The sequence below is a fragment of the Anolis carolinensis genome, chromosome 3, assembly GCF_035594765.1.
Source record: "Anolis carolinensis isolate JA03-04 chromosome 3, rAnoCar3.1.pri, whole genome shotgun sequence".
Taxonomy (NCBI): domain Eukaryota; kingdom Metazoa; phylum Chordata; class Lepidosauria; order Squamata; family Dactyloidae; genus Anolis; species Anolis carolinensis.
The window spans coordinates 241,611,537-241,633,047 of record NC_085843.1 but is presented as its reverse complement, the minus strand read 5'-3'; the positions used below and the strand labels follow the sequence as shown (position 1 = coordinate 241,633,047).

At 39.1% G+C, this 21,511-nt stretch overlaps 1 protein-coding gene across 8 annotated transcripts in view; it reads left to right on the top strand.

Moving 5' to 3' along the window:
• ephb1 (EPH receptor B1) overlaps positions 1 to 21,511 on the top strand; it is an 802,587-nt gene that overhangs the window by 164,837 nt on the left and 616,239 nt on the right. For all 8 annotated transcript variants that reach the window (XM_062976501.1, XM_062976500.1, XM_062976498.1 and 5 more), the window contains exon 3: positions 11,270 to 11,951. In XM_062976501.1, the coding sequence (XP_062832571.1) occupies positions 11,270 to 11,951 (682 nt within the window). The remainder of the gene's footprint in view (positions 1 to 11,269; positions 11,952 to 21,511) is intronic.

The window sequence follows — 21,511 nt, the reverse complement described above, 5'->3', positions numbered from 1 at the left end:
AAATGACTTGAAGGCACACAACAACAACAATCCTAATTAACTTGACTATCTCATTGGCCAGAAGCAGGCCCACACTTCCCATTGAAATCCTGATAGGTTTATGTTGGTTAAAATTGTTTTTATTTTTAAATATTGTATTGTTCCTTCACTGCAAATAAGACATGTGCACTGTGCATAGGAATTTGTTCAGTCTGAAGGATTGTGGACTGGCCCTCTGCTTTAAAAGTTTGAGAGCCCCTGTTTTAAACTGATCAAAGATATCTTGTTACCACTCTTCACTCCATAACCTCTGTGAATCTTAGCAAGGAAAGGTGCCAGATCCTTATCTTGTCTCCATGACTGGCTACAAGAACAGTTGAAATAGTGGAAATAATTTGAAATGTTGGATGGAACCCTCCTTTTCTGATTTCTAAGATGCTATTCTGGATGAGACAATCCATTAAAGATTAAGCATGAAAGTTAGGCTTACACAAGTGAACTGTCCAAAATATAGATAGTAAGGTAAAGGTTTTCCCCTGACATTAAGTCCAGTCATGTCTGACTCTGGGGGTTGGTGCTCATCTCCATTTCTAAGCCGAAGAGCCGGCATGGAGCGCCGTTACCTTCCCGCCGGAGCGGTACCTATTGATCTACTCACATTTGCATGTTTTCGAACTGCTAGGGTGGCAGGAGCTGGGGCTAACAGCGGACGCTCATTCCGCTCCCGGGATTTGAACCTGGGACCTTTCGGTCTGCAAGTTCAGCAGCTCAGTGCTTTAAAACACTGTGCCACCACCAGGGGCCCAAAATGTAGATAGTCCCCTAAAATGTCCCCTCACTGAGTTTATATAGCAGGAATCCAAGAGGCTGCTTGTTTGCTTATTCTTCACCAGTAAGGAAGGATAAAAATAAATAAATGTTCCCAAAATAATATTCGTATCCCCCCCCCCCCCCCCCACAAACACACATCATCCTCACCTTAGGTTTCAAACTGCTCAATGCAATGCTAGGCTTTTAGAAAAGGATCTAGGGTGACTTTCTAAACTTGGTGTCCCTGGGATGTTTTGAACTACAATGTCCATGTTTCCTGACCATTTATTATTCTAGCATGACCATTTATTATGTTTTTTGGGGATGATGTGAGTTGAAATTCAGCAATCTCTAAAGGGTACTCAATTGGAAAAGTCTGATTTAGGGAAGAAAGGATTGGAAAATTGCAAGGCTAATAATAGCTAATAAACTTTTGGCATTTGCGGCTAGCTGAAAGGTTGTGTAGGGTGTTATTCAAAATATAAATCTGACAAGATTTATATTTTAGATAACAAATCTGTTCAAGATTTATTAGTACCTCTTCCTTCCCTGGATATAATAGTCTTGCATATCCTCCTCTCTAGATGGCAATGAGTATTTTATATTATTTTATTTTACTTGCGGGCAGTCTGATAAAAGAGTTCTCTGGATGGTGAACAGTGCATCAAAAATATAAAACAGAAACAATAAAACAGTGATTAGAGATATAACATAATAAAACCAAGACAGGACTAGTAGGGACGAATAAAAATACTACCACATGTATAGCCAAAATGAAAGCTAACCACAAGATGAAAAAGTGCTAAGATCTAACAGAAGTTTTTTAAAAGCCCTATTGAAATGTCTGGAAGAGAGGTAAGATATTCAATAGGCTGAAAAGGCCATGATTCACATGCCAGGTAAGCTTGACCATGGATGACATTCTATGGATTATCTCCTTGCTGAGAAGTTTCTGTTTTTTGTTACTTCCCATCTTGTTTCATTTAATGGAAAGGATCCTTGAATGGCAGATTTAGGGTGCAGGCAGGTAAATACTGAAGGTGACACATCTTCACATATCCTTATCAGTCTATTCACATTGTTCCTTTAGTGATTATATACTTGAGGCATATTATCTTGTTATAACTAGTACATCTTAACACATAAGTACCTGTTAGTGCATTCACATGGAACAACTAATAACTTTCAGTGATAATGAACACCAATATACACCATCACCCATATTCTACATCACATACCCTGTTTCCCCTAAAATAAGACATCCCCAGAAAATAAGACCTAGTAGAGGTTTTGCTGAATTGCTAATATAAGGCCTCCCCCGAAAGTAAGACCTAGCAAAGTTTTTGTTTGGAAGCATGCCCAACAAACAGAACACCAGAGCATGCAGGATCAGTAAATGTACGTACCATAGAGTGTTGTACATGGAAATATTGGTAATAACAAGAAATTCTTGATAGGATTCACAGTTTGTCTGGTTATGCTGATTTGTGATGACAACTACTGTACAGTATATAATGTTCATTTTTTGTTCAACAATAAATATGAATTCTTCTTCATGGAAAAATAAGACATCCCCTGAAAGTAAGACCTAGCGTATCTTTGGGAGCAAAAATTAATATTAGACACTGTCATATTTTCGGGGAAACACGGTACTTAGTTTCATGACTAAATTACATATCTTGGATTATCCTCCCTCCTCGAAATCCATCTTATCATATAGCAGCTGCTCCAAGAGATGGAGATCTGGTCTGCTGGCAATTGGGGCACAAAGATCAGGGAGCAAGGTTGCAGTAAGAAATTGAAGTATGGGTCCTCCTTATGATTATTGTGGTCTCAATTGCTGGAAGGAAAATGTGGAAACATCCTCCTCCTTGAAGCCTGGTCAACAAGTTGTCAACCCTCGATCTCTCAGAAGAGTTTCTAGCTGTTAAGACTGAGTGTGGCTACATAAGATTAGTGACCATGGAGCAGTTATAGATTTATAATTCTAAAAGTGCATGTACAATGTCGAATTAATGCAGTTTCACATCACTAACTTCCACAGCTCAATGCCATAGAACCCCCAGATTTGTATTTTGATTAGGCACTATCACTCTTTGGCATGGAAGGCTAAAGGCCTTGTTAAATTACAACACCCATGATTCCAGAGCATTGAGCCATGGCAGTTAAAGTGTTGTTAAACTGCATTATTTCTACAGTGCAGATGTATCCTGTGTTACAAATCTATAACTGCATTACTGAATATTTGAACTATATAAGTGTCATCCATCTCACTTTTAATCTTCTGCAGAATTCTCATACAAGCAATTGCATACATCTGCAATATGGTATTATTTCAGCAGTTTTAGTAGACTGCATTAATTTAACATGGCCATAATCATTGGTATGGATAGTATTATAACTATGGATTACATTGGCATTCAGTAGACCATTGTGAACAAAGTATTCTCACCCATTCTTGAGACTTCCAATAACATGGAAGACAGTTTATTTGTCTCAGTTGACTGATGAGTTACAAAGTGCTGCAATGTCTGAGTTTTTATAGATATTGGAAATAGCTAACTTATTGCTGGGGGCCCATAACTAATGGGCCCCTGATGGCACAGTGGATTAAACTTCTGAGCTGCTGAACTTGCTGACCAAAAGGTCAGCAGTTTGAATTCAGGGAGCAGGGTGAGCGCCTGCTATTAGCCCCAGCTTCTGCTAACCTAGCAGTTTGAAAACATGCACATGTGAATAAATCAGTAGGTACTGCTCCGGCAGGAAGGTAACAGCACTCCATGCAGTCATGCTGGCCACATGACCTTGGAGGTATTTATGGACAATGCTGGCTCTTCTGCTTAGAAATGGAGATAAGCACCAACCCACAGAGTCAGACATGACTAGACTTAATATCAGGGGAAACCTTTACTTACTAACTTATTGCTCCTCCCGTAAGAAGTCTGATTCCATGATTTTCAAAATGAGAAGCTTTGGGAAACCGACAATATTTAGCATGCGTTCCAGTCTATGTTTTGGACCAGCCTTATATAGGTTTTCCTTGGAAGAAGGTGATAATTCAGGGTCTTTTGTTCCTTCCATTCTTCTGTGTCCAGCAGATTTTTTTTGTTTTCATTTGTGTTGAGATGGTTGACTTGAGGCCCACACCCAAACCTCAAGTCTGTACATTTAGTGTATTCCTGTCTTTTTTATGGCTGACTAAAACGTTTGAACTCTTCCATTTAATATGCAGAACACAAAGTAGCAAAATTATTAATATTACTGACAGATTTCTCATTATAGTAGACAATTTGTTTAATAGTCCCATTGACTCATCCCAATACTTGTTGCAATTCTAACTGCCAAATAAATGATTTCTTCCTCTTTGTTTAAAAGTTGTGCTGATATAAAATGGCTGCAAGATGGGAGATTGCATTTCTCATGATTGGTAGATGCTCCCTAATAATACAGCTCTGTGGGATATTCTGGGGTTTCTTCCTTTTTAATGAATGATAAACAGTATATAAATAAGTTATTGCAGTGGCTGGAAAGAATGCCTTTATCAGCAGATAACAGTTCTCCCAGAAGCCAGCATAATAGTAAATGTATATGCTTTAGAAGTAATTTTTATATTGTTGCACATACAGGCAGAGATAGTACCTCTTAAAGGGATTGTTATCATCAGCCAAGAAAGAGGTAAATGGTTGATGGTGGCTACACTATAGTTTTGTTAGCCTTTGCTGTTTCTCAGTATTTTATAATAGAGATTGTGTGTGTGTGTGTGGGGGGGGGGGGTGGCTACAGTATGTTGGCTTTTGAATTAGGATAGTAAGAACCTAACTTGAAATTACTGCAATGCACAGTCTATTGTGTATTATTATATAGAGAGGCAGATTGTGTGTTGTGTACAATACAGTGTACACAATGATGTGTGTATTAAACACATAAAGTAATAATATTTGAGTATGATGCTAATTCTGTGATAGCTGAACATTTTACAGCACATAGTTTTGCTTACATATGTAATGTTCCTATCTCCATAAAAAATTCAAATCTTTGTGATAACGTGCTGCGATACAGCCATTAATTCATGCTTCAGTGGCGCTGGCACACCTTGGAATTATGCATCACATCCAGAGTGGCACTTAAAGGCCGCTGCATGAATAATGCCGGGGCAAATGATCAGCTTGTAAACAGTGAACAATTTGGATGGCTTATAAATTGTGCTGTGATCCTCTGGTGCCATCGTAGGCCCAGGCATACGTTGTCCCTGCCTCTTAATTGCTGCTGTAGCCAACATTACATTAATGCCCTTTCATTAATCCACCTCCAAATTGGCACACTTCCCCTGTCAGTTTTGATGGATGTGCTGCTCATAAAAACAAGAAATGGAGAGACTTGCCTGAAGCAAGTTTTCAAACATTGTTTTCCTGATGTCTGAAACACATGTGGACCACATTTTCACTCACAATGTCCCCTTTCCACATGAGGCTGCACAGATGACTTCTTGTCCCCAACCATTTGTGTTAATATAATGTTCACTCAATACAGTCATTATTGGGACCATTATGCTTGGAAATACCTTTGCATTACAGTGCACTCACAGATGGAGGGAAGGATGCTGGAATTGCTGGCATGATATTTAACAGATGTGAATTTTGCTCTAATTTTTTAATCTAGCTCGCTGTAGTTTAAGGCCCTTAAGGTAGGAATTCTCTTCAGACACTCATAACCAGAGTGAAGTGTGTGTTGAGTGTACTTCTCCTGCATGGCAGGGGCAGGTGGGATGGACTAGATGGCCCATGTGGTCTCTTTCAACTCTATGATTCTATGAAACATGCTGGTCCAAATTGTTGCATCCACACCTGCATAAATCTGCAGAGGAAGTTACACCTTATTTTTAACAAGTTTCCTTGGTAAATGTTGTAGTTACTTCTTTGTACTACAAAACTATCAATTCTTTCTTTTTTCTTTCTTCTCTTGTGTTCTTTTTGCTTATAATGGCCAAGATTGTAATTCACTAATTTTTAAAGGGAATGGAACAGGAATTCTGAAAGCCACCATGATGTATTAGTTTGAGTGGCGGACTATGACTCTAGAGACCAAGACTTGATTCCTCATTTGGGCATGAAAACCAATGGTGATTTTGGATAACGCACAGACTCGCAGCCCTATAAAACCCATGATAGGTTCACCTTAGAGCAGGCATGGACCAACCTTTTTAATAATAATAATAATAATAATAATAATAATAATAATAATAATAAAACTTTATTTATACCCCGCCACCATCTCCCCAATGGGGACTCGGGGCGGCTTACATGGGGCCATGCCCGGGAAAATACAATATAACACAATATAAAAACAACATATCATAATACAATTACAACAATACAATAAAGAATCATATACAGTACAACACAAAATCCAAAGAGCAATATAACAGGGCAGGCCGCACTAACACTCAGTTAAAAACTCGGGGTGAGAAAAGGATAAGAAAAGGATAAGAATAAAACCACAGGGAACTAAGGAAAAAGATAGCAGACAGTCTAGAGGATAAATAATGGGGGCGTAACAAAAGCATGTAACAGTTACTCTCCGAAAGCACATCGGAAGAGCCATGTTTTTAGATCTTTCCTAAAGTCTGAAAGAGTGGGGGCTTGCCTTTTTACCTTGGGGCCACATTGTGGGCCCGGCCAAGAAGTCTGGGCCAGGAAGGAGGGGCAGGGCAGGGCCTGGGTCATTCTCGGGTTTTCCTCCCAGCATAAGGACATGGTTGCTTGCCCCATCCTTATGCCGCAAGGAATGCAGAACACGCAGCGACTGCTCCAATCCCCTCCTCTTGGCATTATGACAGGAGGAAGGCAATACAGGCGGTGGCTGAGAGTGCTCCAGAGGGCTTTCAGCCATCACGTGCCTTCCTTGAGCTGTCCTCCCCGCATAAGGATGAGGCAACTTGCACCGTCCTTATGTCAGGAGGAAGGTGAGACACGCAGTGGCTGAGAGTGCTCCAGAGGGCTCTCAGCTGCTGCTTGTCTTCCTCCTCTATCTTTTTTGGCATAAGGACGCAGCAGGCCACCATGTCCTTATGCCAAGAGGGTAGGGAAAATGAGGAGGGCCTGTCTGGCCCCCAGGCTTTAGTTTGTCCATGCCTGCCTTAGAGTCATCATAAGTTAGGAAGGACTTAAAGGCACTCAAAAACACAAAACATCATTGCTGGGTATATTCTCACTCAGTTTGAATAGTGAGATGGGAAGAGAGTAAGTTGCAGTGTGCTTCCTATTTGTGGCTGTTGTGCAGCTAGTGATAAGGAACCAACAAGAACATGGAAAAGGCAGCCAGGGTGGGGGCAGAAATAGAGTAAGGAGGTACACATATTGCAAGCATTAGCTATTCTACAAACTTGGGTTTCATGGATTTTTTAAAATAATGTTTTTAAAAGTTGGCCAACCTCTTCTCCTTTTTCCATTCTGCCCAAATGAAAGAGAGGAAGTGTGCATGTATGTGTGCATGCTCCTTTTCACAGGCCAGCAGCTCCAAACAGTAGGGCAAGGCATTGGTAGTGAGCTCTGTGAGATTATCTTTTAGTTTAGAGAGGAGGGAATGTTTCTTTGCTTACCTGAGTCTGGCTTATATGATTTGAAAGAATTGTTTGGGAAAGAGGCAGATGGGAAATGAAGACAGATTGAATGAATCCGCCCTCACTCTCTCCCTGGTTGATCTCTTCCCCCTCACCACCCCTTTCTGCCCCCTGAAGGTGGCGGCCATTGCTGTCCCTGCGCAGAAAACCCCATCCTCCCTTCTCTTCTCAGCTGCCGCAGTCAGAATTGCAATCTGGTTACCAGTGAATTATATGTCATCTGAAGAAAAATGTCTGAAACCAACCAACCTGGTACTTTGTATGTGTTGGATGTCTTAAGGAAGAATTAATTTTGTCATGTCTTTTGCATTTCCTCCCTCAAAATTTCCAAGGTACAATGTGTGAAATGGCCACATGGGGGAAGTAGAGAGTCCCTTTATTTTTCAATAGAAAAAGAGCAAAATAATCCATTAGTAACGTGTAATCTGTTGAAATACTTTCCAGTAACAGTTGATAACTAACTCGCGAATTGAGTAATAAAGTAATGCTTCATAAAAGTGTTTCTTCTTCTTGATTATATACTTTTAAAGTATCTACTTCTGATATATTATACTATGATATATTATCCTCCCTCAAAATTTCCAAGGTACAATGTGTGAAATGGCCACATGGGGGAAGTAGAGAGTCCCTTTATTTTTCAATAGAAAAAGAGCGAAATAATCCATTAGTAACGTGTAATCTGTTGAAATACTTTCCAGTAACAGTTGATAACTAACTAGCGAATTGAGTAATAAAGTAATGCTTCATAAAAGTGTTTCTTCTTCTTGATTATATACTTTTAAAGTATCTACTTCTGATATATTATACTATGAATAACATGTGCCTACAAAACTGAGGGTCATAAAAGCTTTACAAATGATGGTTTTATAGGAATTTGGCATTCTAAATCCAAAAATGACCCCATCATGTACAGTTTTTCACAATTGCTTTGACATTTTTATGTTGTAATATGTGACTGAATGTAATTAGTATTTAAATTAGTAATGAATTTTGAAATAACTACGTGTGGTGCTATATTTTATTATGTCTTTTGACTCTATCAACCCCCCACTCCAATACATTAAAAACAGCTACAATATTGGAAATGCATTTTTTTCATCTCAGACTTGCATAATAGCTATTATTCATCATTTTGTTTGTGCCACTGTTGTCTGCCTAACAAACATGCACTGTAATTTTATAGAGTGAAATTATTTTTTTTAAAAGAGAAAGGTGAAGTAGAAGTGTCATTTTCTTGTTGGTGCCCGTATATGTACACTTCCTCTGCTGGGTAAATCCATATCAATTCCTGGTGGCTTCTGTGAGAGGCAGTAAATCCAAATATTACTTTGAACTTTAATAGAACTGTCCAAGGTGCTGAATCACACCACCAAAACAGGTTCAGTTAGAAGCTTACATTGGTTCATGTGCTCCAATTATTCCCTTGGTTTTCTGGATCCTGCAGTGGTTTTTGCCTTTGGGGAGATGCTGGGGATGCCTTAAAAATAGGGCAAGTTGATAGAATTGCCTCCAGGACTCAACAATTTCCTCAGGATCTCTATAAATTTAATGCCCTCAAGGGTGGTGCTGGTGGATGCATCTTGTCTCTGGGGCACATCCATATAAATGTATACATAGGAGGATGATGTTTAATGCAACATATAGGCCAACTTGTCATTTCATATGCTGGTCAGGATCCATTTTGAATTGCTGATAATAGATTGCAAGGCAATTATTTTAATCTTGCACATCTATATCTGATAGAATTGGCATCCTCATGGTTTCTTAAAGCAGTTGCATAGTAAATTAATCTAATTTGCAGTTGTGGCATGGATTTCTTATGTCTGGTGAATAATACTTGGGATAAGAGTTGAAGTTCCCTTTTCTATGAAATGCTGAAATACATGCTAATAGTTGGTATCATCATCACTGTATTTTAGACTACTGACTAAAATACTCTTTGTTTGCCAGGTCAGTAAAATCCTATGCATGTCACTCACAAATCTCATAGTTTTGATTATAGCAATGGTGAGTAACTTGTAGCCTTCTAGATTTTCTTGGACTTCAACTATCATCATCTTTTACTATTGGCCATGCTGGTTAAGACATATGAAAGTTTTTTTTTCATGTCAGGAGTGACTTGAGAAACTGTAAGTCGCTTCTAGTGTGAGAGAATTGGCCATCTGCAAGGAAGTTGCTCAGGAGATGCCAATATATTTGATGCTTTACCATCTTTGTGGGAGGCTTCTCTCATGTCCCCACATGGAGCTGGAGCTGACAGAGGGAACTTATCCGCACTCTCCCCAGGTTGGATTCAAACCTGCAACATTCAGGTCAGCAACCCAACCTTCAAGTCAGCAGTCTGCGAGGACAAGGGTTTACCCATTGTGCCACCGGGGGCTCAATGAAGTTGCAGTTCAATTACAACTGCACAGCTATGACCTGGTTGTAAAGTATTTTTAACCTCACTGTGAAATCATATGCATGTCTGCTCAAAAGTACACCATATCAAAGTAAATAGGATTTATTCATAAATGTTCACAGAAAGAGCATGGAGAACTACCTCAAGTGTTCTTTGCCTAAGAAGACCCTGTGAAATACTTGGTATCTCCATAAATTGACAGGCAATTTGAAAACATATATTTTACTTCTGAACCCACATAGGACTACTGTTTAAGGGCAAAATTCTGTAAAGTGTGCAGGATCTGCTAGCAATTGTAACATTTCAGCTACCGTTAGTCATATTGAGCTGTTCCAGTGGCTGTTCTGACGGTCATTCAGGTTCATGGTAGGTGAGAGAAAAGAGCTGTAAATGACAATCTAGCCTTGTTGGCAAGTGGGGAACTATTTTCTTGAGAGGATACTATCCGAAGTGGGTAAAAAGTACAACTCTCAGAGTAGCAGTATAAAGTCTCAACAAGACTGCAATCTAATAATTCCTGTATACATTGCAATTGGATGCTATTGTTCTTTTTTCTTCTTTTCACTACTACTATTGTTTTTATTCATATTTATATATTATTTTATTTTAAAATTATTATTCTGGTCAGCTGATTTAGGAGAAAAGGGGCTGAAAGAGCCCAATTAATTCAAGTGTTTGAGTCTGAAGTATTATTTTCTGGTTGACAGGACACTTGCAATTTTACTCCGAGTGCCTTTCTCTTCAACTAACAGAAAAAGATATCACATTATGCGAAAGGAATTATTGGGTCACCAATTAATTTTCATTCATGTGTATTAGACCAGCATGTTCATTTTAATGATCTGGCTCACTATTTTGATTCCCTTCCTGGAAGTAGATTTAAATATTTGCCAGCTCTGTCCAGGAGGAGTGTGTTTCTCAGGAAACTGCCAAGCTGATGGCAACTTTGCCAGTCAGGGGTTAAAAGAGGTCAAACAGCCAGAAGAGCAGAAACTTGTTGATTTTGATTATCTCTGTCATAGAACCTTCAGGACATGAAATGATTCAGGGTTGCATCAGCTTCAAAAGCGGGTTAGCATATGAGTTAAAAAAAGACGTGTATGTCACTTTGCTGGTCTCAAGCTGGCTATGTGTGTGTTTGTATCTTTTTTTGTTTGTTTGTGTATGCATGAGAGAGAGGGAGAAAGAGCATAAGAGACAGAATCTGGGCCAGCAGCTCTTAGCTTATTGGCATTGTTCTTTATTGGCTGCTTGTGTGCTCATGAGTGTTGGAACAGACCCCAAAATTAGGAATGCCTCTCACGTTTTCAAGACTGAAAGTAGAGCATACAAATCCTCCAAGTCTGTGCAACATGTCATGATTAATGACCCCTGATTTAAAGTGCTATCCCTGTGTTTCTCTCTTCATCCTTTTTAACTGCCTGATTTCCTTCTCTCTCTTTTTTTAATGGCCCATACAGTGGGAAGAAGTCAGTGGCTATGACGAGAACCTCAACACAATCCGTACTTACCAAGTGTGCAACGTCTTTGAACCCAACCAGAATAACTGGCTTCTCACCACATTCATAAACCGAAGGGGTGCACATCGCATTTACACGGAGATGCGCTTTACTGTACGGGATTGTAGCAGCCTTCCCAATGTCCCTGGTTCCTGTAAGGAGACCTTCAACTTGTACTACTATGAGACAGACTCTGTCATCGCTACCAAGAAGTCTGCCTTCTGGACTGAGGCCCCCTACCTCAAAGTGGACACTATTGCTGCAGATGAAAGCTTCTCTCAGGTGGACTTTGGTGGTAGGTTGATGAAGGTGAACACAGAGGTGAGGAGTTTTGGTCCTCTCAATCGCAATGGCTTCTACCTTGCCTTCCAGGATTATGGGGCATGCATGTCACTGCTGTCAGTGAGAGTCTTCTTTAAGAAATGCCCCAGTGTGGTACAGAATTTTGCCATCTTTCCAGAGACTATGACAGGAGCGGAAAGCACATCGCTTGTGATTGCACGGGGCACATGTATTCCCAATGCTGAGGAAGTCGATGTGCCCATTAAACTGTACTGTAATGGTGATGGGGAGTGGATGGTTCCAATTGGCCGATGCACATGCAAAGCTGGATATGAGCCCGAAAACAGTGTGGCCTGCAAAGGTAAGAGGATGTTTTGTTGCAATGTGATTTGATGACATTGCCTTCCCTTCTGAAAAACATTGTAGAAGTCTTTGAGACGGAATAGTTTCTAAGTTTCTCTAAAGGAGCTGACTCAGAACCACATTCTATCAGTAATAGCTTTTATCAGTGGCAACATGGATTGCTATTGTCTGGGGAATTACAAGTTTATATATCTTTGTTCTTCTTTGATATTGGTTGCTCTGGGCTGAATTCTCTCAGCATCAGCTTGTCTTGTTACAAAGGTTCTGAAGATCTGTCCCTGGGCTTTGGCTGTTTCCATGTAAATTTCATGCTCTGGATTCAGAATTGTGTGGATAATCTTCAACCATAGTAAAGGCTCTCCTCATGGCAGGAGAATGAAGGAAACATGCATAAATGCATATTGCTTCCATGCTTGAATAAGCTTTTCAGTTGTAACGTTTATGTAACTTTATTGTTTGAACTACACGACTTCATATTTGTTTTGTATTAATATTGAAGAATCAGTTCAATATCAAATGAACAAGTTCTCTGCCTGTCAACTATTCATAGCATATGGGAAACAATACTATGCATAGCTAGTAACCTAGATAAAATTTTACAGTTTTATATATAGGCTTCTGCAAAAGCTGGGCTGCAATTTGCATCCCTTTACATAGGAGCTCAGGTGTGGGCTGGTCCATGAGATCACAAAGAGTCGGAAGTGACAGAACGAATAAACAACAACACACATCTATTTGGTATATGGTTTGGAAGGCCAGTTTTCTTGTGATCCGTATTTAAGAATGTAGCTACATGTATAAACATCTCTTTGCATTTTCATAAAACTCGAGCGACTTCAGCAATATCCAGGGGAAAGTGAACATAACAGAAACATCTCAGTCAAGATTCTGTTCTATGCAGAATAATAATACCTGTCTCACAGTATCAGACTCAGGGCAGTCTCAGTTGGATTAATCCAATGATCCTGTCGTTTCATGTTGTGACATGATGCTGTTGTGCCACCTGTTGTGCCAGGAGGGCTGACCTGCTGGCCTGCTTCACAGATACAATGGAGGAAATGAAGAACTCCATTAGCCATTCCGTAAATATCCTTATTGCTTTTATATTGCTCATTAAAAAGAAGAAGCAACTTTTCCTGTACAAAATCGGGAGAATAAATACTAATTAGATATTGTGTTTTGTATTTCCCTTTATAGACACTGTATTTTGGATAAACAGAAATTAATTAGAGAGTATTATTCTTTTGAATCTCATGAACTTTGCCCTTGGATACTGGTCAAAAGAGCTAATCTCAAACATGAATAGAAATCTAATCCAGATGGTGGGAAAGCATGCCCTTTTCTGTTTTGTCCAATGCTTACACTGGTATAGAAGGTGCTCTAAACAGATGGGGAGATCAAAATATGTAGAGCATACATTTGAGAAAGTTCAAGGGAAATGATGCAGATGTAAGGCTGCATACTAATGATATTTCAGTGCCCGTGAGTATTGAGGATAGAACAGCTATATGTCACTAGTGGCACTCGCTGTCTTTCATATCAGTAGGTTGGTGCATCCACTCCTAGTTTTTGTTTGAACTGTAAATGAACTATTTGCATAGAAGATATGATTCAGCACCTTGGATAGATCCTGGAGAATTATGTACCACAAGCCAGAATGAACCCACAATGTTAGCCATCACTTTATGTTGCAAATGACATGTCTTTAAAGTGAATGAAAAGTTTATATTCTGATACTTCGTTGGCCAAGTGCCACACAAAGCACATTCTGAACACTCATTTCACAGAATGTTTGCTATGTTTGTAGTGAAACTCTGAGAGAACTTCCTGCAAATGTTTGATAAATACTTCAAGTAGCAAAGACATGTACTCTTTTACACGACACACTGTGACCTTATTTTCTCATTTACACTTCTAAATTTTCTCTAAAACAACATCCTGCCAACACCGTTTTAATATTAACAAATATACTGTTTTGCTTTAAGCACATATTCTAAAAAGAATGTTTATCTACTGGTGCAGTTTTTTAGAAGACGGAAATAGGATCTCATGAAACTGAGTCTAAGGATTAAACAGAGGTGATGCTGCAGATCACTCAATCCATACTGGCTGCTTCTCAAATGGATTGAACTAGAACATCCATAATTCCCAGTCGACATGCTAGCTAGTGGTGTTGGGCATTGAAGGGCATGGGGTTGGAAAACTCACAGATCCATGACTGTGTTCTCCAGTTTAAAGCACCCATGAATATGTGAGTCCAGTTTTTATAGGACTATGTAGATGAATCGTGAAGCTAAATTGGTGTATTTCCAAAAGATCTAGTGATGACTACCAACTTGGAATGGCTTTAAAAAGAATTGAACAATTTTGTGGGGAATAAAGCTATCAATAGTAACACATAATTTATACGTATTTCATGTAGTACGAGAGGCAATATGCCCCTGCATATGAATTGCTAGGGAACATGAACAGGAAGCTATGTATTAACTTAAGGCTTCATCCAGTTGGCTGCTGTATGAAAAGAATGATAAGAATAGATGGGCTTCTGGCCTGAATCAGCCTGGTTTGCCCTATGCCCTTGCATCAATGTAACCTTTTTGTTCTTGCATTATTTTTGCAACATATGTTACCTCCTGTAGTGTTTCTAATGCTGCTGGGAACCAATGCCTCCAAAATAGTAGAGTAACCCACTTTGTAAAACAGACCATTTCTTCCCACTGTATTCCAAGCATCTGGTAGCAGCAAACAATGTCACTGGAAAACTTACCAACAGAAAATGAGTACAGATGGCCATCCTTATTATTTGTCTCCAACATCTGTTAAGGAGGAAGGCATATTTATATGGATCTCCAAACTCACAAAATGTTCTCCAAAGGAATTTCCAAAAAGGTATATCTCCAGTTTTGACTTTGACATTCTTATTTAAAAAGAAGAAAGGGAGCTGGTGCAAAAGCACCAACAGTGTTTGAAGTATTAGTTAATCTGAGGTGCATTGAAAGGAAGAGGAAGCTGTAGAATAACAAGTATAGCTCTCTCTCTCATTGCATTTACAGCCATCCTGTAATGCTATGCAACCATAAAAAGACTTCAGAGATAATTGATGACCATATCATTTTCTTCATTTAGTGCATTATGAACAGGTGCTGGAGTAAATGGAAAACAAATTATAATTTACAAAGATTAAATATGAATAATGGTTAGGAGTAAAGCTGATGAAGAAAAAAATGAGGGGAAAGTTTTGGATTAGTGCTAGGATGGAGTTTTTACAAATTGGCTGTAACTGGCCTCCATAAGTCCAGGCATGGCAAAATAGTCTGAGCCTTCCAAGGCCTGACTTATAACAATATCTAAATTACAACTATCACACTTTTATTTTGCCTGCATAGAAAGATGGACAGTGTTCCTGGAAAAGGATACTATTTTCTTTGGACATTCTTGTACTGGTAGGCCAGTGCATTTTATGCTCATATAGTCATAGTTGTTTGTCAAATTGGTCAGTATGGATACAAAGTCATCAATGTATACTGATGGTGGTAGCATTGCCTGATGCACCACACAACAAAACCAAAGGCATACAGAATTCCTGAAAGGTATAACTTTTGATGTGGACCTCATTCACAAAGGGAGCCCCCTGGTGGTGCCATGGGTTAAATCCTTGTGCCGGCAGTACTGCTGACCGACAAGTTGGCAGTTTAATCTGGGGAAAACGGGTGAGCTCCCTCTGCCAGTTCCAGCTCCCCATGCGGGGACATGAGAGATGCCTCCCACAAGGATGGCAAAACATTCGGGCATCCCCTGGGCAACGTCCTTGCAGACGGCCAATTGTCTCACACCAGAAGCAATTTGCAATTTCTCAAATTGCTCCTAATCCCACAAAGCAAGGGGGGGGGCAAGGAGGAATCATCTTCTTAGTCTGGTGTCCAGTGGCCTTTCGTTTTCAAAGGAAGAATTTAACAATAGTTCCCATCCCACCTTAAAATGTCCACTTTTAGTCAGTTCCGTGCACAGGAAGAGCAGTGGAGTTAATTCCTCCCTGACTTCACAATTCTCCCATTTCTATATACCTTAAGGATATCATGGGCAGCCACAGAAAGCAATCCTGCATTGCTTGATGGGTTCCATAGGAAGACGATTCCTCCCCCCCCCCAATATGGAATGAGGTCCTGTGTAAGCACTCTATATGACCAAGAATGCTGATTTTCTAGAGTTCTGAATTGAGTCTCCATAGAGGCAGAAGACTTCCATATTCTCAAAGTTGCCCTATATATGAGCAGTGATGGCAGACTGCTTCCCTTGCTAACATATTTATTTTTACCTACATTTTCTAATATCTGAATTGGACGGGATTGTAGAACTTGGCCATACGCTTTGGAACCCTGGAAATTTATTATTTATTATTTCCAGAATTTATACCCCGCCCTTCTCACCCGGGGGGACTCAGGGCGGCTTACACAGTTGGCAACATTCAATGCTAAGAACACAACAATAAAACAAAAACAGTACACACAATCAATTAAAACTATAAAAATACATCATTAAAATACATTATAAAAATTAAAACATATGTAAATTAGCTCCATTTGTCTAAAAACCTCATGGAAAATCAAGGTTCAAAATTGTATACAAAGTCTTCATGAAGCAAGCAGACACTGCTCTTTGGAAAATAATCTGGCATGTGTGAAGTGCTATAGAAACAATAGCAAAGGGGGAGAGATGCACCAGCTTTGTTTATTCTTCAAGATTTCACAATATCTGAACAATGCTGCTAACTCATTCTGCACTATATATGCATATGAGCAGAAAACAGCATTTTATGCATAAAATTTAAGCACAGATATTTCCTGCGCATGAAATGCTTTCAGTGTGTACACATGTACACATGCGCACATGCAAAGACATGTTAATTTTGCAAATAACAAGTCCCTAATTAGTTCAGGATTCTCCTTATCAGGTTGTCTTGATACTTGGGAAACATATTTTCAACAATTTTCCATTTCTTAAAATATTATTTCCATCACTAGCATTAACACAACCAACATCTGAAAGAGTTATAATCTATATAAAGATGAAACCATTTTTTTCTTGATTTTTTCTAATTTACACAGAATGTTTTCTGGACTAACATACTGTCTTTTCTGTTTATGAAGCATAACATACACACATCAAGCACAGAAGGATTGGCTGACAAAACAGAGGTAAACAAGCCATCCAAAGATTTTTTAAAAGCTTTTTCATTTATGTATAATGTATATTCGCTTTCCCACTAACTTTCTGAGCTCTGTGTCCTGTTGATTAGACATGGGGACTAGAGACACAAGGACAATTTCCTTCTGTTTTAGTTGTTCAAAAGCATCCAAACCACACAATAAAATAAGTTCCATGATCTTATGTCAAGTTGAGAAGAACAGTTTTGGATGCTGGAAAGAAAAGCTGTTCATATGAGTTGCTTTTGTTTTATATTATTTTAAATATTGGTTTCTAAAAGTATGGAAAAGGGAAATACATATGGTATGAACTAGGCATATACATTAATATAAGCTGGCAGTATTTCCAAAAACATGTGTGTAAAATACACTTTCATAAGTAACTGAAGCAATCAGATCCTCTGACTATTGAACAATGGATTGAGAGTGTTTATCTTTCAACAACAACAACAACAACAACAACAACAACAACAACAACAACAAATCTATGTATAGACTGCCCTCTCTCTCCGAGGGGACTCAGAGTAGTTTATATACAAAAAGGCAAACATAATAAACAAAGACAAACAAATCAAAGCAACAAAATCAACATAATAGAGTTATAACTACTAAAACACCGCTGTGACCTGTAAGATTCAGATAGGTTTGCCTGTATCACCATAAGATTTACATAAGATGTGCTAGTCCTCCTCCTCTCCATACGCTAAAGTGCATACGTGCGTTTTCAAAAGTTTTTTAAATGAGAGGAAGGTAGGGGCCATTTTTATATCTTTGGGCAGGGAGTTCCAGAGGCGGGAGTGATCACAGAGAAGGCCTCCCCTCTTGTTCCCACCAACCGAGCTTGAGACGGGGGTGGGACTGAGAGCAGGGCCTCCTCTGCTGATTGCAGTGTGCAAGGTGGTTTATATACGGAGATGCAGTTTGACCAATAGCCTAGACACAAACCATCTAGGCTTTATAGTTAACAACCAGCACTTTGCATTTAGCCCGGAAGCAGACCGGCAGCCAGTGGACCTGCCATGACATGGGAGTGGATCTCTCCCTGTATGGAGCCCCAGTTAGTAACCTGGTAAGAGCCATTATATATGATGATGGAGACTCTTATATATAATGGTATAGTAAAATGATGCCCCCTTTATAAAATGGTGAACAGCAAGGTTTCTCTTATGGATTTGATTTTCTGAAAAAAGCTCGGGGACTTTTTGATAATCAGGAACTATCTTTATCATATGATTGCCATTACAATATATTGCTATGGGATTTTCATGTCATATTTCCATGACCTCCAGTAGACAAGAATCCTTAACTTTACAAATGACCTGCTGCTGTAATGATAATACCATATATACTCGACTATAAGCCGACCCGAATATAAGCCGAGGCACCTAATTTTACCACAAAAAACTGGGAAAACTTATTGACTCGAGTATAAGCCGAGGGTGGGAAATGCAGCAACTACTGGTAAATTTCAAAAATAAAATTAGATACCAATAAAATTACATTAATTGAGGCATCAGTGGGTTAAATGTTTTGAATATTTACTGTATTTCAAAGAAAAACAGTAAACTAACTATAAGTGGAAAAGCAACAATAACTTTATAATCATAATCATCATCATCATCATCATCATCAACAACAGCTTCATTTGTACCCTGCCCTATCTATCTCCCCCTGGGGACTCAGGCCAGCTTCCAACATAGTAACAGGCAAACATATAATGCCTACATAAATAATGCTGAGCTAGATATAGATCTATCATTATATATACTAATTTCACATGTGTATTTTCCCCTGAAACCTTTGCAAATCCTCTCTCTATGTGCATTTTCCTCCTGCAATGTTTGTAAGCCCTATTTATCAATGCTTATATCTATCTAGACATCTGTGTGTGTGTGTGTGTGTGCGCGCGCGCATGCGCATTTTCCCTCTGCACTTGCAAACATGTGAGGGTAAAATTCATATAAAATTCATATATAAAATGTATACATATAGGAACAGATATACAGGTACATGGAAATCTCTGTCTATATTTACATAGGATTTGCAAAGACCTGTAAACATATGAGGGAAAAATTCATATATTAATGTATTTGTAGGGGGAACATCTATATAAATATTTAGAAGCTTTGGGGCATGCATTTACCCAAGGAAGAAATGCAAGCAAAGTCCCCCTAAAAACAACTTTGTCCTCTTTTCTCCTGCCCTTTCCCACCTCTTTTCTTTCTCCCTTTTTCAAACTCTATAAGTAAACAGAAAAGGCTTTTTAAAACTTCTCTCCCCCTCCCACAAACCCCACCTCATTTTTTGTTTCCTTAGGAATAAAAAGAAATACACACCTTCTGTTGCTCTCTTTTCCCTCCTTCCCTCCCTTTGGACTCAAATGTTCTTGCAATAGTAGTAGTAGTAGTAGTAGTAGTAGTAGTAATAATAATAATAATAGTAATGAATTGTGCAAATTTGCAAGAATATCTTTTTTCCTTCCCCTTCTACCCATGCAGTCTGGCTTGCAAGGGTTTCACGTTCTCCTTTCACTTTTGAAAACATTTGCTTCTTGTCTCTCTCTCTCTCTAAAAAAAAATAAAAATAAGATAACCAGCCTGGGAGGAGAAGTGAAGAAGGGAGGTTTTGGAAAAGAAAACATACTGTGGCCTCCAGGCTCCGCTGCTGGCTTGACCTTGACCCGAATATAAGCCGGGGGAGGCTTTGTTAGGTCATAAATAAGGGCTGAAAAACTCGGCTTATCTTCGAGTATATACGGTAAATAGCAAGGGATGACTCTTTTTTAATATGAATCAGTGTATCTGACTGTATTTTGGTCTCTCTTTGGGAGTGTTAGCATAGGGATTGTTGGGATGTGAAGTTCAAAATTTGCGGTTACTCTTCTGACCCATTTTCCTGTTCCTCCTTTAGAAAGCGGTGGCTTTTCCTCCTTGCTGTTTGAAAACGTATTGCCTGTACTGCCCTGCCTTGGTTGTTTGTTAGCTCTGAAGTGCAGGGACTGTGGTAAAGGGAAATCAAACAGCAGATCATTCCCTTGAAGGAGGCCACGCAACATCTGCCACATGAACACAAAACTCTCCAAAGTGATATTTGTGATTTCCTGGCTTCAAAGGGCTGTGCGTGGCTGCGTTGGCTGGCTGAGCTTCTTTCATCTTTCTCATTATTTCCTGAGAGAAGCGGCAGGAATCAGAACAAGCCTTGATTGGTTCTGATTTAAATGGAACTCCGGGAACGACACTCTGATTCTTTCTCTTAATTGGAACTTTTCCCTCTCTTGTTTTGGGCTTTGCCATGCATGCCGTCAATTTCATACCGCCTGCTGGTATCCTCAGAGGGGCTGGATTTATAAATATGGAAATTATACGATTTCTTCTTTTCTGTCACTGCTTTCTGAGTTTGTATTAACATTGCTCAGATTTTTCTTTATGCCTGGTGCTTTACTTACATTTTCCTTCCTTTGAAATAGGATTTCATTTTAAAGTGTTGAGTTCAAAGTTGCTAGGCTGTGTCAATTTTGGAAGGTTGGACTGGGTCACATCCAAGCATTACACCAGGCAGTTTTTCAAACAGGAACAGCAAAAACATTCAGCATTAATCAGGTTATATATGCATCTGTATAGTCTTCAAAAGTTGTGAGAACAGAAGAATATTTTCATCTTCCTTATAAAAATAAACTTTTCAGACTTTTTGCCTTTAGATGCTCCTTGAGATTTCTCCAACTAAGTAACTGAATCTAAATCCAGTTTGTTAATCCAACTAGTCACGAACCATAGAAACAATTGTTGTGTTTGATTGCCTTCAGGTCAATTCCAACATAGGTAACCCTAAATTGTCCCTATCATGGGGTTTTCTTGGCCAGATTTGTTCAGAGAAGGTTTGTCTTTGCTTTCCTCTGAGGCTGAGAGTGTAACTTGCCCAAAATCATCCAATGGATTCATGCTGCTAAGTAGAAATTTGAACATTGATCTCCTGATCATAATGCAACACTCAAACCACTATGCCACCCTGTCTGTCTTGAAACAATTGCTGAACTCAAGGTGAATGCTATGTAAATCCTTGATAATCTTCTTGGGGCTATCAAATGGATATAAGTCTCTATATACATATCATTTTTAGCTCTGTTAAATCTTTTGTTGCTGTAGTTTACATTTATTCTACAGAGTTGCTGGAAAATCACAGGTTTGCTTGTTTATTATGTTTATAGACAACCTTTCCCCATAGGAGCTCAACGCAGTTGCCGTGTTTCTTTCCCCCTTCCATTTTTATCTGTACACAGAGGCAGCTGGTAGTGCTGGATCTAAACATTTAAAGAAGCCATCCAAAGAAATGAATCTATTTTGTAAACAGAGTTCAG